General features: G+C 37.9%; 1 protein-coding gene across 3 annotated transcripts in view; it reads left to right on the top strand.

Annotated features, from left to right (window-relative positions):
• Window positions 1-21984, top strand: part of aPKC (protein kinase C iota type) — a 499255-nt gene that overhangs the window by 305176 nt on the left and 172095 nt on the right. For all 3 annotated transcript variants that reach the window (XM_065225295.1, XM_065225296.1, XM_065225300.1), the window contains exon 4: window positions 19057-19107. In XM_065225295.1, coding sequence (XP_065081367.1) covers window positions 19057-19107 — 51 coding nt within the window. The remainder of the gene's footprint in view (window positions 1-19056; window positions 19108-21984) is intronic.

The raw sequence follows: 21984 nt of genomic DNA, 5'->3' as shown, positions 1-21984 counted from the left end.
AATGACTCAATTACATGATGTGTGAGCGATGGCAAGCGGTGTGCGTCGCCTGCTCGTGAGTGACTGAATGTTTTTGTTGGCTCTTTCATTGCCTCGTCCTTTACGGTTTGGTACAAACGGTCTGCACAGAGCAATGCTCGCGTCACTTTTCAAATAGACCAATGTAACATATCCACCATTTTGAGAAAATCGAAGTTGAAGTTTGACAGATTATTATTTTAACAGTTTAAAAACAATACATTCTGCAATACTATTTTTAATGTAGTCAGTGTATAATAACGTTGGAAACGGTAAAATCACAATTTTACTTTGAATTTCATGCTACAACATAGAAAAAAACTAAAGAGCCTAAATTCAGGCTCTTTAGAAAAAAACACATATGACGTTTTGACAAGTCGAGTTGTAAATCGGACATGTTTCATTGGACGATTTTTCTCAATGACATAATCAATGAGTGTTACATTGGACGTTTTGTCTACATGATACTAGATTCCCTTTCACAGATTTCAGAGTATAGTACCTAACTTTAGATTGGCCCCGCCTTTGGAAAATGAGCACCAATCATGTTAGGCAGTCTGAATGACCGAAGTAACAATCATGTATCCATCATTTCAAACTGTACATTGGACAATTTTTGATCAATGATTATCTTAAATAAATGAAAGTAAATTTGGATGGATGTTTTTGTATCACATACAATGACAGAAGAGCAATAGTTTGTATCGCTTAACTCGATTTGTTTACATTTGTTACATTGGTCTATTTGAAAAGTGACGCGAGAATGAATCGAATAGTGCAGTGCTTTCACACTCAGCCTAGGCAGTCAATAATGTTACGCTCTGAAACTTATTATCGGTAGTGTATGTTTCGAGAATTCCATTTATTTCAGAGCCTGAACGGAGATCTTCAATAGAATTAAGAGCTTTAGGGTAGCTTTGAGAACATCACGACACATCAGAGAATCAAATGATTTCAGGAAAATTGCAGAAACTTCAAAGAAGTTTCGAGAAACTCAGGGAATTCTCGGGCAAAGTTCCGAGAGAATTTCTGGAACGCAATAAAAATTATATCAACATCATAAAAATGTGAGAGTATTTTAAGAAGTTTCAAGAACTTAAAAAAATACGAAAAAATTGCCTAGTGGATCATCGAAGTTCCATTAAATAAAAAAAAGCGAGGACCTTTAGCGGGCACCGATATCTTCAAGAAATTTCAAAGAACTTATTAAAAATTTAGATATTTTTAGATAGTTTCTTGATATTCAGCGATGCTCCGAGTACTTCAAGGACTATCAGATAACTTCGGAACAATCCCATTAACTTAAGGAAATTTGCAGTGACCAGCAAGGAGTTCCGTGGAATTTTGGGATATTCCGAAAATTCTATTATTGTTCCGAAAACTTCAGAAGCGTCAGGGAATTGTGAATATGTAGGTTAAATAGCTCTAATGTTGGCCTATGGATCTAAGATTGGGCACATCGCTAAAAATCTGCTATTTATCAATTTTATCTAGATGAACGCGTAATTGGGACGGTATTAATGGATATTTTTGGTCACTATTGAAAATTTTGTGGATTGCTGAGTTTATACATGGGCCCAAATTAGGGGTATTTAGGTCGAGATTACATCCATTTCCTCTATCAGAAAACTTTCCGGCGCATTGAGCAAATTTAGAAAATTCAGTTTTAAACATAGAAAACTTCATTGTGACTCGAAAATCGGGAACATTGGGGGAAAAAACCCGGAAATTCAAAGTCACCGGGACAAAAAATGAGTTAAAACCCGTGAATTTCAATGATAAATAGAGTAAAAATGTACTGATTTTTTTTTCAGAAAAAAACAGATTTTGGGCCTTTGAAAATTTTTATGATTTTAAGATTTTTTTCGAAGAAATTTTGAGAAGATTTCAGAATGAATGGCAGGACCAACACCAAAGTATTTCAGAGAAAACTAAAAGGAGTTTCGGATAGAACTCTAAGTGATTTTAGACTTTATCTCCATGTAACTTGTGTGAGTTCAGAGTAGCGTTTTTAAATAGCTCTGTGGAAACTTCAAAGTCGATTGTTCAGAGGATCCCAGGATCCGTAAAAAAATTAGGAAGGAATTCTAAGAATAATTTTAAGAGAATTCCAAGGAAAATTCTAGGAAAAATTTCAGAAGAAATTTAGAGGAGAACTCCAACAAAATTTTGAACAAAATTTCAAGACAATTCTGAGGTAAATTGCTTAGGAATTCTTAAAGAATTCAATCGAATTTTTAATAGAATTGTTGTTGGAAGCTTCGAAGAAAATCTATAGATAAACGTCATGTTTTTTTTTTTAATTGAACTGCAGAAAATTTCTGGACTGTTATGAATAAATTTGTTATAGACTCCCAGAGAGGATCTCAAACTTTTTTTAGAAGAATTCTGATATAAACTCTTTGAATGGGGAATGATTCCAACGGAAATGCTTGAGAATGTTCTGATAAAATCCTGTGAAGAGTTGTAAGTAATTTTTCAAGGACAAAATTTGAAGAATTTCAACGCAGAAACAAATTTGACACATTAAAAATGCTGCTGTCTTAGATATGACCCATTTAACCTATTTTGATACCTTCGGTTTTAGGTTCTATGCTTAATTTTAATATAACCGGGAACATTTCTTAAATTCCGAGAAAAAATCGGGAAAAATCCAGGAAATTGCTAATTGGAATTTACTAGTCACCATGAAATTTCAGGGATGTCCAGATAAATCCAGCGAAAATAAGTGAATTTAAGCAATGTTCAGTGAGCGTTTATTAAGCTTAAAATTGTGGAAACATCAAGGAAATTCAATTAATAAAAACAAAAAAAAAATACGGGTTCTTCAAAAAAAAAAAAAAACTTCGAAATTCAGGAAAGCCTAGAGAATTTTAAGGAATTTCTGAAATCTTTTATGTTAAAAAATTTATGAATTAGTGTCGGTAATTTAAGGACAGTTCCATGAAATTCAAACAAATCTCGATAACTAAAGTGAAATTAAAGAACTATATTAACTATTTCGTTTTGATTCCAAAAATATTGCGGAAGATTGAAGAAGTTCCAGAAATTCCAGAAAACTTCGATAACTTCACAGAAGGGCAGAGATCATCAGAAACATTTTGGAACTTCATTTAAACCAAGACTGAAAAGCGCCTCAGAGCGTTAGCAAAGGGACTTTGTGCATGCATCTCACAACACTCGACAATTTACTCCCATTTACTTCGCACACTCTTTTCCACCTAATCTGCGAGAAAGCGATCCACACAATGAGCGGTACACACCGTGCGGCGCAGGGAGCGAATATAATACAACAAGCTCTAATGTCTTCTTTGAGTTCTTTGCAGACTTAGCTTACCACGACTGCATGCAAAGACGATGAAAAGTGCATAACTATGAAGAATTTTGTCTTTTTGCTGGGTTTCCCATTTGCAACCCTGCACTGAGTGGCGCTCTTTGCGTCGGAGCGATGGCTACACATTGAGCTTTCGTTATTTCTGGGTGTGTGTCGTCTTCTCTTCTCCGCTGCTTTACACTTGCGCAGGGTGAAAGACAAGCAAACTTTGTGTTTGCTTGATTCTCACTTTGTTTATTTCATAAAATCAGTACATTGCGCGCATTGAGCGATCAGATGACAGCCCTGATGTAAAGTCAATGGAACTGATGGGAACTTTCATGAACATTAGCAAAATGCGGGAACATTTCCAAGAAGTTTAGTAAGCTCCAAAAAGGGGTATTTTCAGCGGAATTCCATTAGAGTTTCAGAAAATTAGCGGGAAATTTTTAGAATTTCCCAGATTTTCAAAGATTTTCAGAGATGTTAAGAAAATTATTGTGATGTTGTAAGCTCAGAGTTTCACGCAAGCTTAAACCATGTCGAAACGTTTGGCTGCAAAATGAAAAATCAATGTGACAAGATTGAAATAAAAAAAAAACAATGTTTCATACATTTCGAAAAACAAGTCAACCTGTTGTGGAACTTTTTTCGTCGTAAACGGATTTTCGGAAGTTTTGAGCAGTTTAAAAAAAAATATTGTTTTAAGTACAAATGATTATAATCTAAACTATTATAATAAATTGTATTACAAGAAATAACATATTGAAAAATGGTAGTCAAATAAGAAACGATTTACAAAAATAGCTCTGTCTTTATAAAGACTTGACCAATCAAATCAAAAAGCATACTAATAAATTCTGAATACTTAATCAGCAGCCAAAGTTTAATATGTTGTGATGCTTGTACTGAGAAGTAATAACTGAATAACTGTGAATTTTTATGGAAAGACAAATAAATCATAGTACCGTCATGTAGTCAATCACCGTGGGTGCTCCATTCCCCATTTTTTTCGTCGATCAAGGAGGCAGCTCTCACACCTGGACCCTACCTATTGACCCATCAACTCATGAACCGGGGACCAATCGGCTTTACTTCCCTTCCGAAGGAAAGGTGTGATCAGAGATGTTATGCCTCAGAACATCCCGGCTGCGCCGACTGGGCTTGTACCCAGGCCTGATGGGGTGAGAACAATCACGTTGACCACTACACCACCGGCGCCGCTATCCATTCCCCATGTTTTCTATTAGTAAGTACTATTACTCTTTCAAAATAGTTCGAAAATACTTCATATACACCGGACATGAACAAAAGAGTTCTCTCTTGTTCGTTTCTGGTATGAATGTAGTATTTCACACTAATTCGCAAAAATTATAGAACTTATTAAAAAAAGACTGTGAATGGAGCTACTTGACGGTAGATGCTGCTCACTTTTACAAAGTTTTCTAAAAAAACGTAGCTCTTCGAATTTACATTGAATTCCAACCTTTTTACGATTTCACTTCAACATATCCAAAGCCACTAAAGATTAAAGAAACTCAATGAAGGAAAAGAAAAATGCAAAAACTTTATATAACTTCCCCAGATTGCTACAAATTTCTATAAAGTTCGATGAATTCTACTAAATAATTTGCATTTCTACGAAGATCACTGAAGTTTTACGAAGTTCACTGGATGTCTATAAAGATCGCTGAGCTTTTACAATAATAGCTGGATTTCTATCAGTCCGCATCGTGCTCTCTTGCCGTGCGGATCTATTTGCTTTTTTTGCTGAAGGAAGTGTTTCTGCTACCTAAGGCTACAACAAATTTAAACAGATCTTTTCAGTGCAAAATATTACCTGGAAATGTTCTACCTTGTTCGAGAGCTGCCTCAGTACCACCAACATTCGAGGTTAAATTTGATTCTATTATAGACCACGATCTTCAGCTCTTGATCCGTCTGAAAAATGTATGTAGGAGGCAATATCAAAGAACACGTGATCCTGCAATGAAAGTTATCACAACAATTAAGGCTGATAAGCTTATGTAGTAGCTGGAACGCCTAGATTAAAATGAAATGTAATTCAGGGAGTGCATCCATCCGGGAAATCCAGGAAAAAACCGGGAATTCGGATTTACCGAGAAAAATGCGGGAAAACCCAAATTGCACCGGGAAAACGCATATATCCTCATAACAACTAACAATTTTGGTTTTATCATAGTCTTGTAGGTCATAATTTATTCTTGAAGAATCCTTTAAACCTTATAAAAATTTGCAATGTTATTTGAAATGAATCAATTTTATTTCATAAATATAATTATAATCTCTTGTTTACACATCTGTTTACAACTTTCATATTTTATCTTTTAATGTGGTAAAGTATCAACTATCATGAAAATTACATAAACTCTATTTTTTTCACTAACTGATTTTGATGATTTTGATGATCTAACAATGTTGTTTTTAAACACAATCTATAATTATTAATAATAAATTCGAGATCTAAGCTCCAGGAAGATTTGAAGAACTTTTAGTACTGCTCCAATACTTTCAATGTATTCTTTTTCCGACATATCAAAACAACAATTAGGGGGGAGGTAGCTCATCGATTCTTCCGGTTCGCCTCCTAGCATCGTGCTATAAGGTACCAGGCGATAACCAGGGTAGTTGATCGATAGCTCGATGACATCATTTCGTTGGCGTCTGCAATGGGAAATTCTCATAGCAGGCGTTGACGATGGGACGTTGTCGAGTTGTTGAATAGCAACTATCGTGGTAACTCACCGATTACCTGTCGATCTGCCAAATTTGGAAAGACGTCTGCATTGAATTGTCTCATATAATAATATTCCACCCACTATATCACAAGAAATTGCGAGTGGCTGAATGGAGTTGAGATAAGTTAAGCATTGGGTACAGAACCAAGTCTCCCCTGGGTGGTGCCAGAAGATGAGCGCAATAGAATCATCAAGTTGCCATAAGGCACGGAATGAGACTATTGCATGACTGGGTAGTCAAAGTCTTCCATTCGTTAGTCATTTCAGGTGGATTAGAACAGGTTTAGGTTTAGGGTGGGCGTTGGCCAGATTTGGATTTTTCAGATGTAATCCTGGATAGGACCCTGTCATTGAACGTCGCGTGAAAGTGTAACTTAATGAAGGCCTAAGTACTTTTTCGTAGTTTTTAGTTTTCGGATTTGAAAGATCGTCGGTTACAGTGGCCTGCTTAATGAGCAGAAAAATGCGGTCCCAGGTCCTTACATATCAAAGAGATTTATGGTAAAATCGCTTGTATATCGTGTATTTTGCGAAACTCGTTGTTGTCGTTGGTTCCGGGTTTGAATGGATACAAAAATTTGAGCAACGGTATTATGTGATATGAGGGGCTTGGTGGCTTTAGAGCAACCGTTTCTGCTTACTGAGCAGAACATCATGAGTCTAATCTCAGGCCCTTCCACATTCAAGATTCGTCAATCGGTTTATTTGTTAATATGACTACATGGTAATAACAGCAACTCTTAATCACCGAGTAATAACAGCAACTCGGTGATTAAAAAGGTGCTCGTCTGCCTAGTGGCAAACGTTTTTGCTTACTGAGCAGAAAACCGTGGGTTTAGTCCCAAGCTCCTTCGCGTTATATGATCGTTAGGACATCAATTCAGCTTATCGTTTACCAAAACGAACCCTGCTGCAAACCCAACCCTCTTATCCAACATCCCAGTGATTCCTCGTGGAAGTGCAGAGGTGTTCTCGGCTTCCATCAAAGCGAGTGTCATGTCAACACAATCCTTCCCATTCCTTTCTTGACCTGTGTTCGGGCGCGGCCGGCGCTGGTATTGCCTAATTTAAGATCACCAGTTTTTACACATTGAGGATGATTGCTAGTTGCAAGCATCGTCTATTGGTTCTCTGTGTAATTACAGCTGATCTGGCAATAACAGAGTAGCAACCGTGGGCGGTCAATCAAGCTCAAGCTCAAGCTCAAGCTTTTTTGTTGAAGGGGCAGGGTGATGTTTGTTTTTTTTTTAATATCCGGGAAAACAACGGGAATTGAAAAATTGAATTTGAATGGACAATTTGGAACAAATAGACAGTAAAAAAGCAAAACTTCTATCAAATTACTTGCACTTCTAGACAAAATATGAAGTTCTAAAAGGTTTTCTAAGGTGCTATGAAATTTCTAAAGGTTCATGCGGTTTCTTGAAGCTATGTAACATTCCCTAAACTACGAATTTCTCTGAATTTAATGTGTTAAGTCATAGCTTACACGATTTTTTTTATTGATTTCTGTAATTTTTAAATGTAGATGTGAAGACATTTTGTCGACTACCGACGGTTTATGATTTATGTCTTGTCAGCCAGGGTCCTCTCTAGCCCAACATCATAGAATGGATCAGACTGAACATTTCATATACCTAGATTGAGTTTATAATTTTGAGTTAAGTTCAATTGGCACTTTAACTTTTGCTTCCCAAATGGATTATATTTATTTGCCTCCAGGGCTTTCTGATTAATGTAATGCCTGTTCCCAAAAAATCCCTGCTTCAGTATAAAAAAAAAGAAGAACTTTTCATCATCAACTTGTGTCGGTTCGCCACACCACTAGCAGTAGTGAAAAGTCCGCGCACCATTCCCTTGAGCCGTTCGACAATAACGAGTCTGCGATTCTTCGTGAAAAGCTTCAACGAACGAAAAAAAAATCCTCTCCGTCAGACAGACCGACAAATGAACGCACACAAAGCTCTCAGAGCCCCCATGGCAAAATCAAGAACCAGAACGCAATAAAACTGTCTCAAGTGGTTGTGTTTTTGGCGGATGGCTCTGTGCCTGGTATGGATGGATGGTGGGATGAAAAATGATTCCCGGAAAATCAGCTCCTCCAAGCGTGCCACCAAGGTCTTTTGGAAAATTGGCACACACCGTCTCTCAACACACCCCTCCCCAATTTCGCTTGCTTCAGCAGTTCAGAAACCGAGGCCAGCGAACAATAGTGGCTTCTTCAGCAAAATGCTATTTTCCCATAAATGATGAAGAATTGGAAAATTTTATTTTAGCCCGCTCCTTTCGCGTCCGATATGAACGGATCCAATTGTGAGACAAATAGTGTGTCTCTTTGTCGGAAACGACCAACCGGCGGGACAGCTGCATGACAAAAAGGCGTATAAATTAAAGCCTTAAATGGTGTACCACTGACTGCCAGAGCTCTCGCCTCGGGAGGGTGACAAATTGAAAGCAATTTATTGGCGCTCAAGTGCTTGTCCTCGCCTGGTATGAATTTTCGCCCTGGCTGATGTGATGGGTGTGGATGCGTGGGTGGGTGTGTGTGTGTGGATGAGACAGTTGACAAATTTTCAAATGTCTTCCCCCGGAGCTTGATGAAGCTTGAGTTGGGCAAACTTTTTTGAACGATGGTTTAATAGCCGCTGAAAGGGGGTTGAATTAAAATGGATTAGAATACTCTATTGTGGGGGTGAACATTTGTCGGCGTATTTGCCAAGATCTTAAGCCATATTTGTTGATTAGGAGTATTCAGATCGTGCTCCGTGGAGCAGATGTTGATTCAATACATCTGTAGATGGTTTTCAAAGTGCGATATGCAAAAAAAATATCGTTATCTAAGGATTGTAGCTCGATCGGTAAAGGTGTAGCATTACCCAAGTAAGTAGCAAGTCTGAGATCAAATTGAAAGCTAAATTTGATGTTGTGATGGCGCTGATAATGATTACTAAGGTTGCTGTCGTTTTGGTCGTTTTAACGGTTAAAATATCAAAATTGAAAGCAAACAAAATATTTCTGTGACTTCACATTTTTTTCCTTGATTTGTTTTTCCGTTGATCTTGTTTTCCGTGCTGAGCACAATGCTACCGATGCCAGGGAGGCAGCTCCCACACCTGGACCCTATCTATCGACCCAGCAACTCATGGACCGGTGACCAACGGCTTTACTTCCCTTCGGAAGGAAGGCGTGATCAGAGATGTCATGCCTCAGAAAATCCCGATTTTCCATTCACAGAGTTTTAGAATTCATCTAAAATAAGTTCGAGAGTCTCTCCAGGAGTCACTTGCAAATTAAATAATAGCAGTCCATCAATTCTCTGCAGATCAATAAAAAAAAATCATGAAAGTCATCCTTAGCCCAAGAAATTCACCTCAGAATTGTCTTGAAATTTTGCATTTTTGTTTGATGGAAGATTTCCTTGCAATGTTGTAGAATTTTCATTCGTTATTCCCTTGGAATTATCCTCGGAATTCCCTTAAAATTATTAAAGGAATTCCTCTGGAATTTTATCCTCAAAATTCGATACCCTTGGTATTTTTCGCGGATCCTGGAATCCATTTCACAATCGTCTTGAAATTTTCCACAGAGCTACTTAAAAGTTCTACTCTGCATCAGGCATGGAAAATCACTTACATTCATTCACATTCATTTGCCTCTAACTTTTTTCATCAACAGAATTCCTTAAAATGATGCATGAAACTTTTGTAGGTTTTATGATTAGCTAAAACTTTTGTGAAAAATTCAAATCTGTATCTCTTATGCATGATGAACCAGAGCGGACAGAACCAACCACTGTTTGTCAGTGAATGTATATTACTTTAACTGAAAAACAGTAATAAGTTCTGTCCGCTCTAGTTCGTCATGCATAAGACATACAGATTTGAGTTTTTTACAAACGTTGTAGTTAATCATAAAAACCTACAAAAACTGCATTCATCATTTTACGATATTCCATTGATAAAAACAAGTTAGAGGCAAATGAATGTAAATGAATGCACGAAATGAATGTAAATGATTTTCCATGCCTGCTCTGAACTCACACACAAGTGACTTGGAGTTAATCTAATCTTATCTAACACCAACACAGCCAGTTCATGAAAGCATCCTGGAAAATGATAGATATATCTCCATCCTTTTTCTTGTCTATTTGGTATATTTTGTACATCAGAGATGCGCACAATATATCAAAACGGCCAGGCCTACTGTGCAGCATTTAAGGGGCAAGATGATTCAGAAACATCGGGCCTGTTTAAGCAAAGATTTAAACACGATGCTTCAGAATCCAATAAATGGATGAAACGTGGACATTTCGTACCGTACGTTCCGTTGATATAAATGATTGGTCGTTGGGAGCATCTAATCTAAAAAAGTTAAATGATGCTCCATTTTCCTCGAGTGGTTGGGACATGAGCACTAGCTCTTGTCTTAGCCCTATATGGCTTATGGTTATAGCGCCATTACTCGCTTTCTGAAAAGAAAAAAATTGAATAAAAGGCCGTAGGAGAAAGGAAAAGGAGGAAGGAACCCTAGTTCTATCTTCCCTTGTTTATAAACTGAAAAAACGGGTATCTAATCAATCTACAGGAAAAGTTCGCAAAACTCACAACGACTCGCGAACTTTTCCTTTTGTCACACACAAGTAACTTGGAGCTAAACTCTAAACTTCTTTTTTAATCTTCGTTGAATTGTCCTAGAAGTACCTTGGTGTTATCACAGATTTTTTTTTCAAAAATCTGCTCAAAATTCCATTGAAAAAAAAAATCGTATTTCTCTTAATTCAAAAGTGAATTTTCCAATATCCCTATCTGCTTTTGGTTCGGCACCACCATAATGTTGGGGATACTTGACCCTACCTGATGGGGGAGTTAGTTTGCGTAGGCGAGTAAAGAGTTGCGACAAATTGACGTTTGAATCTTTGTTTACAAAAGCTGAAGTTGAAGAACCTTAAAATTTATTTTTTTTTCTCGGATTTCTCAATTTGTCATTGAAATCACAGATTTTTCCCAATTTCCCGATTCACGGGTCACCCTGAGTGTTAGCCTCATTAGTGTTTTACCTTTGCTTCTGCTATGATTTTTCTACAAAATTGGCTTAAATCCTCTGATAAGACAACAAAACTCCATTTCAGAGCTCCTTCCATGAACTTATGCTGAACAATGTTTTTAGAATGATAGAATGATCGACTCCGTAAAGCTCCCGCGATAGAGCCTTTTAAACCCTGATGGGGTACCCGGGTACCCATTTTGACGTTTGAATTGAAATACAATTATGTACGTGATGTTTATCGTCGTGAAGCTTTCTGACATCTTGTAAAATGCTTAACCCAAACGATCTGGTGAAATTTCACGAAATGTAGGTGAAGGAGGGGCTAATCAGGGCCCATGTACTATTTATATACCTTAAACGAGTGACGGGGTACCCGGGTACCCACGCTTCTTACGAAGCTCAGAAAATAAGCTAGAACCAAACAATGTTCGGCAAAGTTCTAGGTTTAGATAAGAACTGAAAGATGGCGTAAATGAATGCCATAATGGACAACCCAAAGTCTCTGGAACTGGTTCCGGAATCCTCGGAGGACGTGGCCAATATTTGATTTCAACAGAACCAGACGTGCATTTCATCAACATTTTCAGAAATGGATGAACATGCCCTTAGACACCATGCTAATTGACTAAAGTGACAATAGCCCCCCAATGTCCCTGGAACAGGTTCCGGAAGCCCCGGAGGAAGCGGCCATCCTCTAATTTCAACAAAAACTATGCGACATATCAACATTTTCAGAATTTTCAATTGACAAGAGTGACAATGGCCACCCCATGTCTCTGGAACAGGTTCCGGAAGCTCCGGTAGAACTGACCGATCTCTGATTTCAACAAAACCAGACGTGCGGCACATTTAAATTTTCAGAAATTTATGGACAATTCATTATAGACCATGCCAATTGAGAAAAATGACAATGGCCACCCAATTTCTTTGGAACTGGTTCCGGAGTCCCTTGAAGAAAAGGCCTTTCTCTAGTTTCAGCAAAAACTAGTTATGCGGCATATTAAAATTTTCAGAATTTTATGGTCATGTCATCAGCGACCATGCCAATTGACAAAAGTGGAAATGACCCAATGTCTCTGGAACAGTCGTGCGATGTATTAAAATTTTCAGAATTTCATAAACTATTCTTTAGAGACCATACCAACTAAGCAGAATGACAACGGCAACGCAATAACCAAGCGGAACAGTTTCCAGAAGCCCGCGCGGAAGTGGCCAATTTGTGATTGCGGCATGTCAAAATTTTTGAGAATGTTGTTAACGTGTCATTAGAGACCATGCCAACTGACAAGAGTGACAAAGGACACCGATAGCCCTGGAACAGATTCCGGACGCCTCGGGGGAGTGGTCAATCTTTAATTTTAATAAAAACTAGTCATGCGGCAGATCCATATTTTCAGAATTTCATGGACATGCCATTAGAGACCATCCCAAGCAGGCTTGACTTTTACACGCACGTGTACCAAGGAAGTGTATGTGTTGACCCACACGCCGAGAAGAAAACACGGTGCACGCGGAGAAAACTTTCGTTGCTCGCCGTGCACGAACGCTCTAACGGAGAGCAGGAGCATTCCCTATCGTGCACGAACGTAAAACGAAGAGAGAGAGAGACACGGAGGAGAACAGTGTACGATCCTGGCAGTACGATTCGGGGTCTTGGATTTACGAAATCATTTGTCGTAGTCAGTTCATATCGAAAAGCGTATCCGTAAGCTGTGGTTAGAACCATCATTGCCCCTGGACGAAGATGTGGTTGTATGGTGGAACAAGAACCGAAAAATCGATCCTGAAATGGCTATGCTTGCAGAGACAGTGTTGCAGATGCCTCGCACGCAAGTGTCTATCGAACGCGCTTTTAACAGCCTTGGTCAAATAATGACCGAGCATCGAACTAAATTGGGATCGGCAACGTTTTAAAAGATACTATTTGTTAGAGCAAATGGTAATATTATTGATAATATTTACTTTAACTATACGGTTTAAAGTATGTTACTTCATTAACGAAATTTTCAGTCGGAAACAGATTTGTCTCTTAGGTCTCTTACAACTGGTTCTTAATGTTTTGTATTTTCCAACCCGGGGGCAACTTGACAAGTCCAGTACATCTCCAGTGTATCCCGAAAATTTGGTGCTGGTGGTTATGTCAAACTCACAAATTTCAGAAGTGTTATCGGAATAGGGCGAATGCTGATATGTAAATAAAGTAAATAAAATACTGAACATAAAGATAGCCTCATCTGTTTCTTGAAACTTCAAGTTTGTGGGAAACAATGTTAATGAAACGGACGGGTGTAACAAAAGACAATCACTGAAATTTATTCGTTTTAGAAGCTCATTATGAATAACTTTTATTGAGAGACGCTTATTTTAATTTATTTTATTTATTTCTTCATGTTTGAATGGATATACGAAATGTTAGTGTTCACACAGCAAACCTGCTACTTACCGCGAATAAGAATCAATTTTGTATTTTTTTCACCCCTCAATAGAAAGATGGGGAAGTAAACTCTTTTTAATGATACGGCTTTTTATTGCAAGTCTTCATCGCACAAGTATGCTCAGAAACATTATTCTCTGATAATATTCAAGAGCAAAATATAATAGAATTAACAAATGTGTTTTTATTTCCATTTGATTATATAAGAAAAACTTCCATCGATTGGAGGCGAACCAGCCCCAGGCTGAAAGCCTACCTAATAAAGATGAATTAATTAATTAACTTACATCAATTTGTTTGGATTTATTTCATTTCACCACGAAAATCATAAATCGCTCTTTTCACATGGCATTCTTGCTTGTTGTTTGACATCCACACATGGTGAAACAAAAAGTTGCCTTCCCATAGAAAAATACCGTTGCGGCGGTGAAGGGCAGCCTCTTTGTTTACGTTGTGTGGCGACATCTACTATTTGCAAGTGGGTACGTGAAACTAAGATTATCTGTCACCTTGCCGGGGACTTGGTATTTTCAGACAGTAGAAGCGATACATTTTTGGATTTACGGTTTAGCGACTTTGCAGTCAATTTAATTGTTTATAGGAAAGTTTGAATATACTGAGAGGTAAGCACATATCATCGGTAAGAGACGTGTGTGTGAGAAAATTTGCGAAAAAATCTAAGGGCACCGGTGGGATTCGAACCCACAATTCCCATTCAGTACACGGGTGCATTGCCAATTATACATCGGTGGACCTATGGTCTACGGATGTATTTGGCTAATGACATTTGAGTTTCGAATCCGTTCCCCCACCCTAGTCTTTTTGCGCAAGTGTTCTCTGATACACAACAATCGTCTATTATCGACGATATGTGCTTGTACCGCAACCACTCAGTATCAGTCGATGTGAACAAAGCGATACACTTTAAAAAATTAAGATTGTAGGATTTCAAGATTTTTAAAATAACCAAATTCTTTAGAAAGCAAACTTTAGTCATTTATCATGATTCTAAACATTGAACAAACTCCTTATAAACAATGAATTTGCTCAATGGAGGTTTACGTAAATTCGCACTGAGACCATAATACAGAAATTATACAGATTTTTGGTCAGTCAGATAGAGATTAAAAAGATTTTTGCGATGAAAATACAGATTTAAATCTGAAAACATTAGGCAACTGGACAGTGTACAAAGCACAGGGAATGCGCCAGCTGTTATGAGGTAAGGTAAATGCGCAACGCAATCGTTTCAGCGAGCGTGCTCTTGCTCTGGTAAAAAAGCCGAGTGTAGCCAAGTGTAAAACTTCGGGATTTCTCATTTGCCGAAGTGTATGCGATGTATTGCACTCTCGCACTCACGTACAATCGGTGCGCTTGAACGTCTGGTGTAGAGTAAGCCGACCTACGGTGCGCGCACCATTTTGTTGGATGCGGTGCACGTAGCAGATACACTTTTCTCTTTACTCACACCGAGGAGAGAACCAAGCCTGATCCCAAGTAACAATTTGGGTTTTATGAAGGTTCTGTAGACCATGATTGGGACTTGTTTTGCTTTAAAACCTTGATAAAACTTGCAATGCTACTTGGGATGTCAAATGGCAAAAGTGACAAAGGCTATCTGATGATCCTGGAACAGATTCTGGAAGCGACCAGTCTCTTGTTGCAACAGGAACAGTCGTACGACATATCACAATTTACAGAACTTTGTAGAATATGCTTTAGAGACCATACCAACTACGCAGATTGACAATGGCCACGCGATGACCCCGGAACTGGTTCCAGAAGCCCCCTGGGAAGTGGCAATTGCAACATAAACTAATAATGCAACATTTCAAAATGTTCAGAATGTCATGGACATGTCATTAGATGCCATGTCAACTAACAAGAGTGACAAAGGCTGCCCTATGGCCCTGGAACAGGTTCCGGAACCCCCAAGGGAGAGGTCAATCTCTGAATTTAACAAAAACTAGTCATGCAGCATATCTAAATTTTCATCATTTCATGGACATGTCATAAGATACCATGCCATCTGACTAGAATGACAAAACCAAAAGATGGCCGTGGAACAGATTTTGGAAGCCCCGGGGAAGAGGCCAATCTCTTATTGTAAAAGAAAACATATCAAAATTTTCATAATTTCATAGACAATTCATTAGAGACCATATTGACTACGCAGAATACAATGGCATCGCTATGACAGGTTCCAGAAGACCCGGGAAAGTTGCTAATTTCTGATTGCAACATATACTATACTTACCTTACCAATCAGGCTAGGGCCTTGTTGTCCTCTGCTGTCCGAAGAAGTCGTCTCCACTCTACTCGATCCATGGCCACACTTTGCCAGCCTCGTAGTCTGCGAAGGGTCCGCAGGTCGCCTTCTTAACCTATCGCAGCCCGGGAAGCCGAGCGATTTGCAGTTCAATGTTTCGAGTTTCCAATCGTAGTCCTTATTTCGACTCGCGTAGGTCTGTGCCGATTGTTCCGATCCGTATTTCTTTCGTCAGTATTTGCAACTTTACGTTTTTCCAGGGCGGCTTGTTGGGCCTGCCCCAACACCCTGTCTCGCCGGGGGACCATCGTGCACAGCTCTGTTTAGAGTCCCACGCTGGCACTAGGACGGTGATCAGCCGCTCCTAACATAGAGCACAGACGCCGTTTTAAGCGAGTGTACCCCATTAGGCATAAATACGTTGGGCATAAAGAACGTTAGGCATAATGGACGTTAGGCATATATACGTTAGGCATAATGGACGTTAGGCAAAAAAATACCTTGCTGCTGTGCAACTCTAGAAACCTGTTTCGAGCATGGTAAACAATGCTTAAATAAGGCTAAGCGTTGAATAAAAAATTATACAAGTTAAACAAACATAGTTTATTTAATAAGCACAGTTTGGAATCCATTATTTATCATATCATAAGTGGCGTAGCTACATATTTACTTAAATCCAAGATTAGTAGCGATAGCGGTTAAGTAATCTGGCAATGAAAACTCAGCATAGTTTTGAACTATATCTATCCAAATCAATCGCATCTATAAACAAAAAAAAATTCACATTTGTTGTAATATATTCTTACACACATATTGCAATTGTCAAAGAAGAAAATGTTTTCCTCAAAGAACAGCTCATGAAATGAAGAATGGTGAATTCTGTGGTTTTTCATTCAATAACAAAATGTGCCTGCTGCTTCCAGGATTTCCTGCCACCATACTATGGTTACCGCGCCAGTGTTCGCGTCGCACCTCTTCACTTTGCTATTGCCAGACTGGCAACATTGCCCACGCTACGCCACCCAGCTGTTTCCATGTTTCAGCTGGTAGTCTTTTGTTATCATATAACTCGGGGAGGCGTGAAGTAGGAACTTGTGAGGACCAGGGCTAGGTATTCCGCTCCTTCCAGGTTGTCAACTCACCATTTTGTAGCCCAACATATACTATGCATGCGTCAAATGAATATTCTGGGCATAAAACGAGGTAACTATTTTTTCTGCAAGTTGAATGGAAAATTACCCATTTCTCCAATCGATTTTATGGAGCACCCTACCATGGAAATGGTCACCCTAATGACAAAATAAGAAAATACGGATGCGATAAGCAACAAAACTACCAATTTTTACACAATTCTGAGAACCACTATATCATTTTGCTATGGAATGGCTGATAATATAAGGTAGACATATAAAACCCTCATGTACTCACAAAACCACATTACGAACGTGATTGGATAACCCAGGTAGTGGTAATTCCATAGATGCTCCTTTCTCAAATTGCTGTGCGACAAATAAAACCTCTGTGAGAATGACGATACCAGGAAAAAATGAACCTGGCGACTTTTGCAAATAAGTTTTCTGTGATCCAGGTTTTCCAGTGGGCAATTGGACTTCATTACCCGAGCAGGAAAAACTAACTTATTAATACCAAATTCAGGTATGAAAATAGCATAACTACACACTTAGAAAAATTGATGTAAATTTAGGTGCTCTGATACTGACATATACGAGCGTCAATTTTGACATAAAATTGAATCATAATATACGCGAAGTTCAGCTCAATCAAACGTACTTTCAAACTTTTCAGTCTCGGAGCATTCAATTTTACATGACATGTTTGTTTACATCTCATCGTTTATGTCAAAGATGTATTCCTTCACGTGTAAGATTAGGTATTTCTAAGTGTGTGGCAACCAAAATATGGTATTAGTGAGGCTGACATAAAATAATACATCAAAAATATTCTACGTATAACGAACTATGCCAGGCTCGTCAATACCATATTCATATGCTATTATCATACCTGAATTTGGTATTCATTAGTTATTTTCTCCTGCTCGGGTAGTGTTTTCGATACCTTATTTTGGTATACTTGTGGTGTAAAACCCGCAACACCTAAAAAGTGATTGTATTGGTATTAGAAGACCTTTAGTATAACACACTATATTATTTTAAGGCATCAAAAAATAGCGTTCCCCGACCAGGAGAAAATAACTAATGAATACCTAATTCTGACCTGATACCAAAATTTGGTATTGATCAGTATGACATAAGAGGTAAAATGCCAAAGAATAATACCCAAAAAAATACAAACAAAATACTTTGTAAATAACATAAATTGATATTTGGATACGAAAAAATACCTGTATGGTATTGTTTTGGTATTGCATTATCATAATTTAGTATTGGAATGGTATTGTGGGAACATTTTTATGGTATTATTGTTTGGTATTTACCCTCAGGCTCATCCATACCAAATTAAAATATCGAGGTTTTCATTCCTGCTCTTGATATAAGAGGTAAAATCACGAGCAGCTGATCAATACCAAATTTTGTTATCAGATCAGAAATAGGTATCCATTAGTTATTTTCTCCTGCTCGGGAAAGGTACACAAAAAACTCTAAATTATTTGGGTAATAAGCTGAATTGAATTCCTCTTTAGTTATGTGAATTATATTTTATTTATTTTGAAGAGGTCTGAAATCAATTTAAGAAGAGTTTATTTTAGTTCATCGGGAAAAATATTGATCCGGTATATATTTCTTAAATTCTCTCGAGGTGGGCCAGCTCTAGGTCTGGAGGGCAGCCCACTGTTATTTACGCCAATGGTCTTTTCAGTTTATTTTTTATTTTTTTTATTATTGAGTTTCAAAGTCAGTTTTTCGAAAAGAGGTGAAACAATTTTGTGCAATTTGCAACTGAACGTTGAAGCGTTGAAATGTATGTCCATAATAGCAGATGTATTAAAAAGTGTGTAATTTTGCTAAAAAAAATGCCAAATCTATCCTTTGAATACTAAATTTATAAAATATTATTAAAATTCAACCTAATGATATAGGTTTTCCATTTTCTGAACCAACGAAGTTTCCCTCGGTGACTCCACAAAATCTGTAAAACCCCTGTCCTAGAAATATTGCTGCACATCGATACATGAATTCAAAACCTTTTCTCACCTAATCTTCATCTCGTTTTTTCTCTCTTCCGGTTCTATTTTCAGTTTTCCCAAATGTCCCGTCGGCTCCGGGAATGTCCTGCATCGGGGAGGACCGTAAGTATATCGATTGGTGTTTTGCTCCTTCCTTCAGCCAGCCAACGAAACGAACGAATGGGGAACGATTATGTAACCGTTGTCAAACCGGTGGCCTCGGATAGGATGATGATGGTCGTTTTCATCATCTCTATCTCTCTCTCTCTTTCTCTCGCGTCGGACGTTAGTGACCCCACCACGAACGGAGACGGGCTAGTAGCATTTGATATCCATAGGAATAAGAAGGGGGAGAGCTGGTTATATTTTTGGAACACGGTTCTTGGCAGTGGATTTATGATTATCCTGACAAATCCTATTCATAGATTAACAACCTGTAAGCCGTAAGAGAAAACCGGTGTCATTTTCATGATGAAATTGTGAAATCCTTAGCTTAGGAGATTTACTTTATCGTTTCAAAGTTTATAAGTTAGACTGGCTCTCTCAATTATTTCATAAATTATATCAGGAAATACAGCTTTTTCTCAGCAACGGTAGAACTCTGTTATATTTCTTCTCTACAGCCTTAAGATATAACAATTTCTGTTTTTTGTTTATAAATATCTTAGGAACCAAACATCAATTAGTGTGACAAATTTGCAGTATCCTTTAAAAATCCTAATCGTTTATAAATCTTGTTTTCTGAATTATACAGCAGTTGAAATTTGTTGAAATTTTATTATTTTATTAGATGCAATTTTAAATATTTACCCAGTTCCAGGAAAACGAATAACTCTATGAGCTCAACTTTTTCGGCAAAAAACAAAAACCGCTCACATATTCCTTGCAAATATGAGGTTTTTTCCCCCATATTGTAGGTATGGGTATTTGAATGTTTATCATCAATTTGCTAAAAGCTCCCCAACCGCTTTTCAAGCTCCTTTTTTTTGTGGATGCTATTCCAGCTACATCACAACGTGGCAACCGGATTGGAGCACAGCAAAACAGACCTATAAATTAAATATCCTAGTTTTGAAACTCTGACTTTCTGTCTCTCGTCTCGTCGCTTTCGCATTGCAGAATGCGGGCGGTAGTTCAAGTAGCAGATAAGGGTTCAACCGCAGCCAGGCAGCTCCTTCTTCGGAGCTGACCCCAGACACAGTATATGTGGGGGTAAACAGATTTTTGGCTCCCGGAACAGAATGTGGACTGTGCATTTGGAAATCGTATTTTGATGAAAACAGGAAAAAAAATGCAGGGAAAAAGACTTGGAAGTGCGTGACCGCATTGGTGTGATTGGTGGTGGCCAGGCCATTACGGGTGACCTAGTTTCGATTGGAGGCCCCACCCTACTGCAACAGCAGCAGCAGTGTAGTTCTTGCCAGTAGTATGGTCATGGGGGATATCACAAATTGGCCAAGTGTGGATCTCCACACAAACAAGGACGACCTCCGGGGATGTGGGTGGGTGTGTTTATGGTTGTTTGCGAACTTTGTGGCTTTGCAGCAGTCTACGGTGCTTAGCAGTGGCAGCAGTTGTTTTTGATTGATAGTTTTAATTTGCTGTGCCTGTGGCTTTCATGAGGTCAGTATGTGGTTAGTTAAAAAAGATTTGTTTTTATTCAGGGAACCATGCGTTGGATACCTTGAAAAATGGTGTTCTCACTCTCAGCATAATGTGAATGCCTAAACACGCCTATTATTTTTTATGGCTCGAAAAACTGCTCATGTTAAAAAAAAACTTTTAGTCAGGAGCGTTTACCCTACATTAAATCTTGAGAATTTCTATCATGGATTCAAGTATTTATTCAATTAAATCTTTGTTTGGATAATTCCGAAATTCTAGTCAGGATTCTCAGTCCTATTCAGTGAGAATTCTTCGAATATCCAAGTCAAGATACTTCGCTAATTCTAATCTGGATTGTTAACGAATACTATTAATGACAATTCCAGAAATCTAGTCAGGATTCATCCCGTATCATTATCATGATAATGAAAAAAAAATCTAATCAGTGTTCGTCCCGATACCAATGCAGGGTTTTTCAAAATTTTAGTCATAATTCTTTCAAATTTACAGTTTCAAGATTATTCCAGAGTCCTTGGTAAAAATTCTCTTTTAGTCAGGATCTTTCCCGGCAAATGATGGGTCTTTCTGAATACTAGTCTATGTAGATTAATCTATTCAGGATTATTCCAGATTTCTATTCAAGATGCTTTCCGAATCCTTTTCACAGGGCTGGTAGCGAGTCACTTTTCAGTGACTTGGTCACTTTTTTCAAGGAAGTCACTAAAAAGTCTCTTTTTTTAATACCAAGTCACTAAAGTCATTTTTTCTTGTAATAAGTCACTATTTCCAACTTTTTTAAACGTAAATTTATTTCAAGATTGATCATTCTTCTCGATAGGCCTATATAGTATATAGGCCTATATATTCGAAGTTGACGACCTGGTATAGAGTTTTTTTTTTTTACAGACAATTGAATTGGTTTAAAAATCTATAAGCGTGCGTTTAGACAAATTCAGAATAGTTCCATGAGGTGCTGAAATAAAATCGAGAACCCTTAAGATGTTCTGAGCGATTCAGTATAGATACCTTCAGAAAATGTATGCAAACTTCAGAAATATTTCAGGAACATCACAGAAATCCAGAGAATTCCAGGGAAGTTTAAAGGTGTTTACGATAATTCCATTTATTTTAAAGCAGAGCTGAGATCCGAGTTGAAAGTTTTAGAGAAACTCCGAGAACATGAAGATAGGTCATAGAATTAAAGGGCAGTTCAAAAAATTTCAAGAAAATTGCAGAAACCGGAATTTCTGGAAACTTTGGTTTGTTCAGAGAAAATTTCTGGAACGCAATAAAAATTATTTGAACATCCGGAAAATGTGACAGTATTTCAAGGGTGTTATATCATGGAAATTTCAAACTCTGAGATTTAACTAAGTTGATTAGAGCACATCAACG

This window comes from Ochlerotatus camptorhynchus, unplaced genomic scaffold (genome assembly GCF_037179485.1).
Source record: "Ochlerotatus camptorhynchus isolate MF236.1 unplaced genomic scaffold, CSIRO-AGI_Acam_v1.1 ptg000021l, whole genome shotgun sequence".
Classification (NCBI taxonomy): domain Eukaryota; kingdom Metazoa; phylum Arthropoda; class Insecta; order Diptera; family Culicidae; genus Ochlerotatus; species Ochlerotatus camptorhynchus.
The sequence above is the reverse complement of the archived record's forward strand: the minus strand, read 5'-3'. Positions and strand labels throughout refer to the sequence as shown.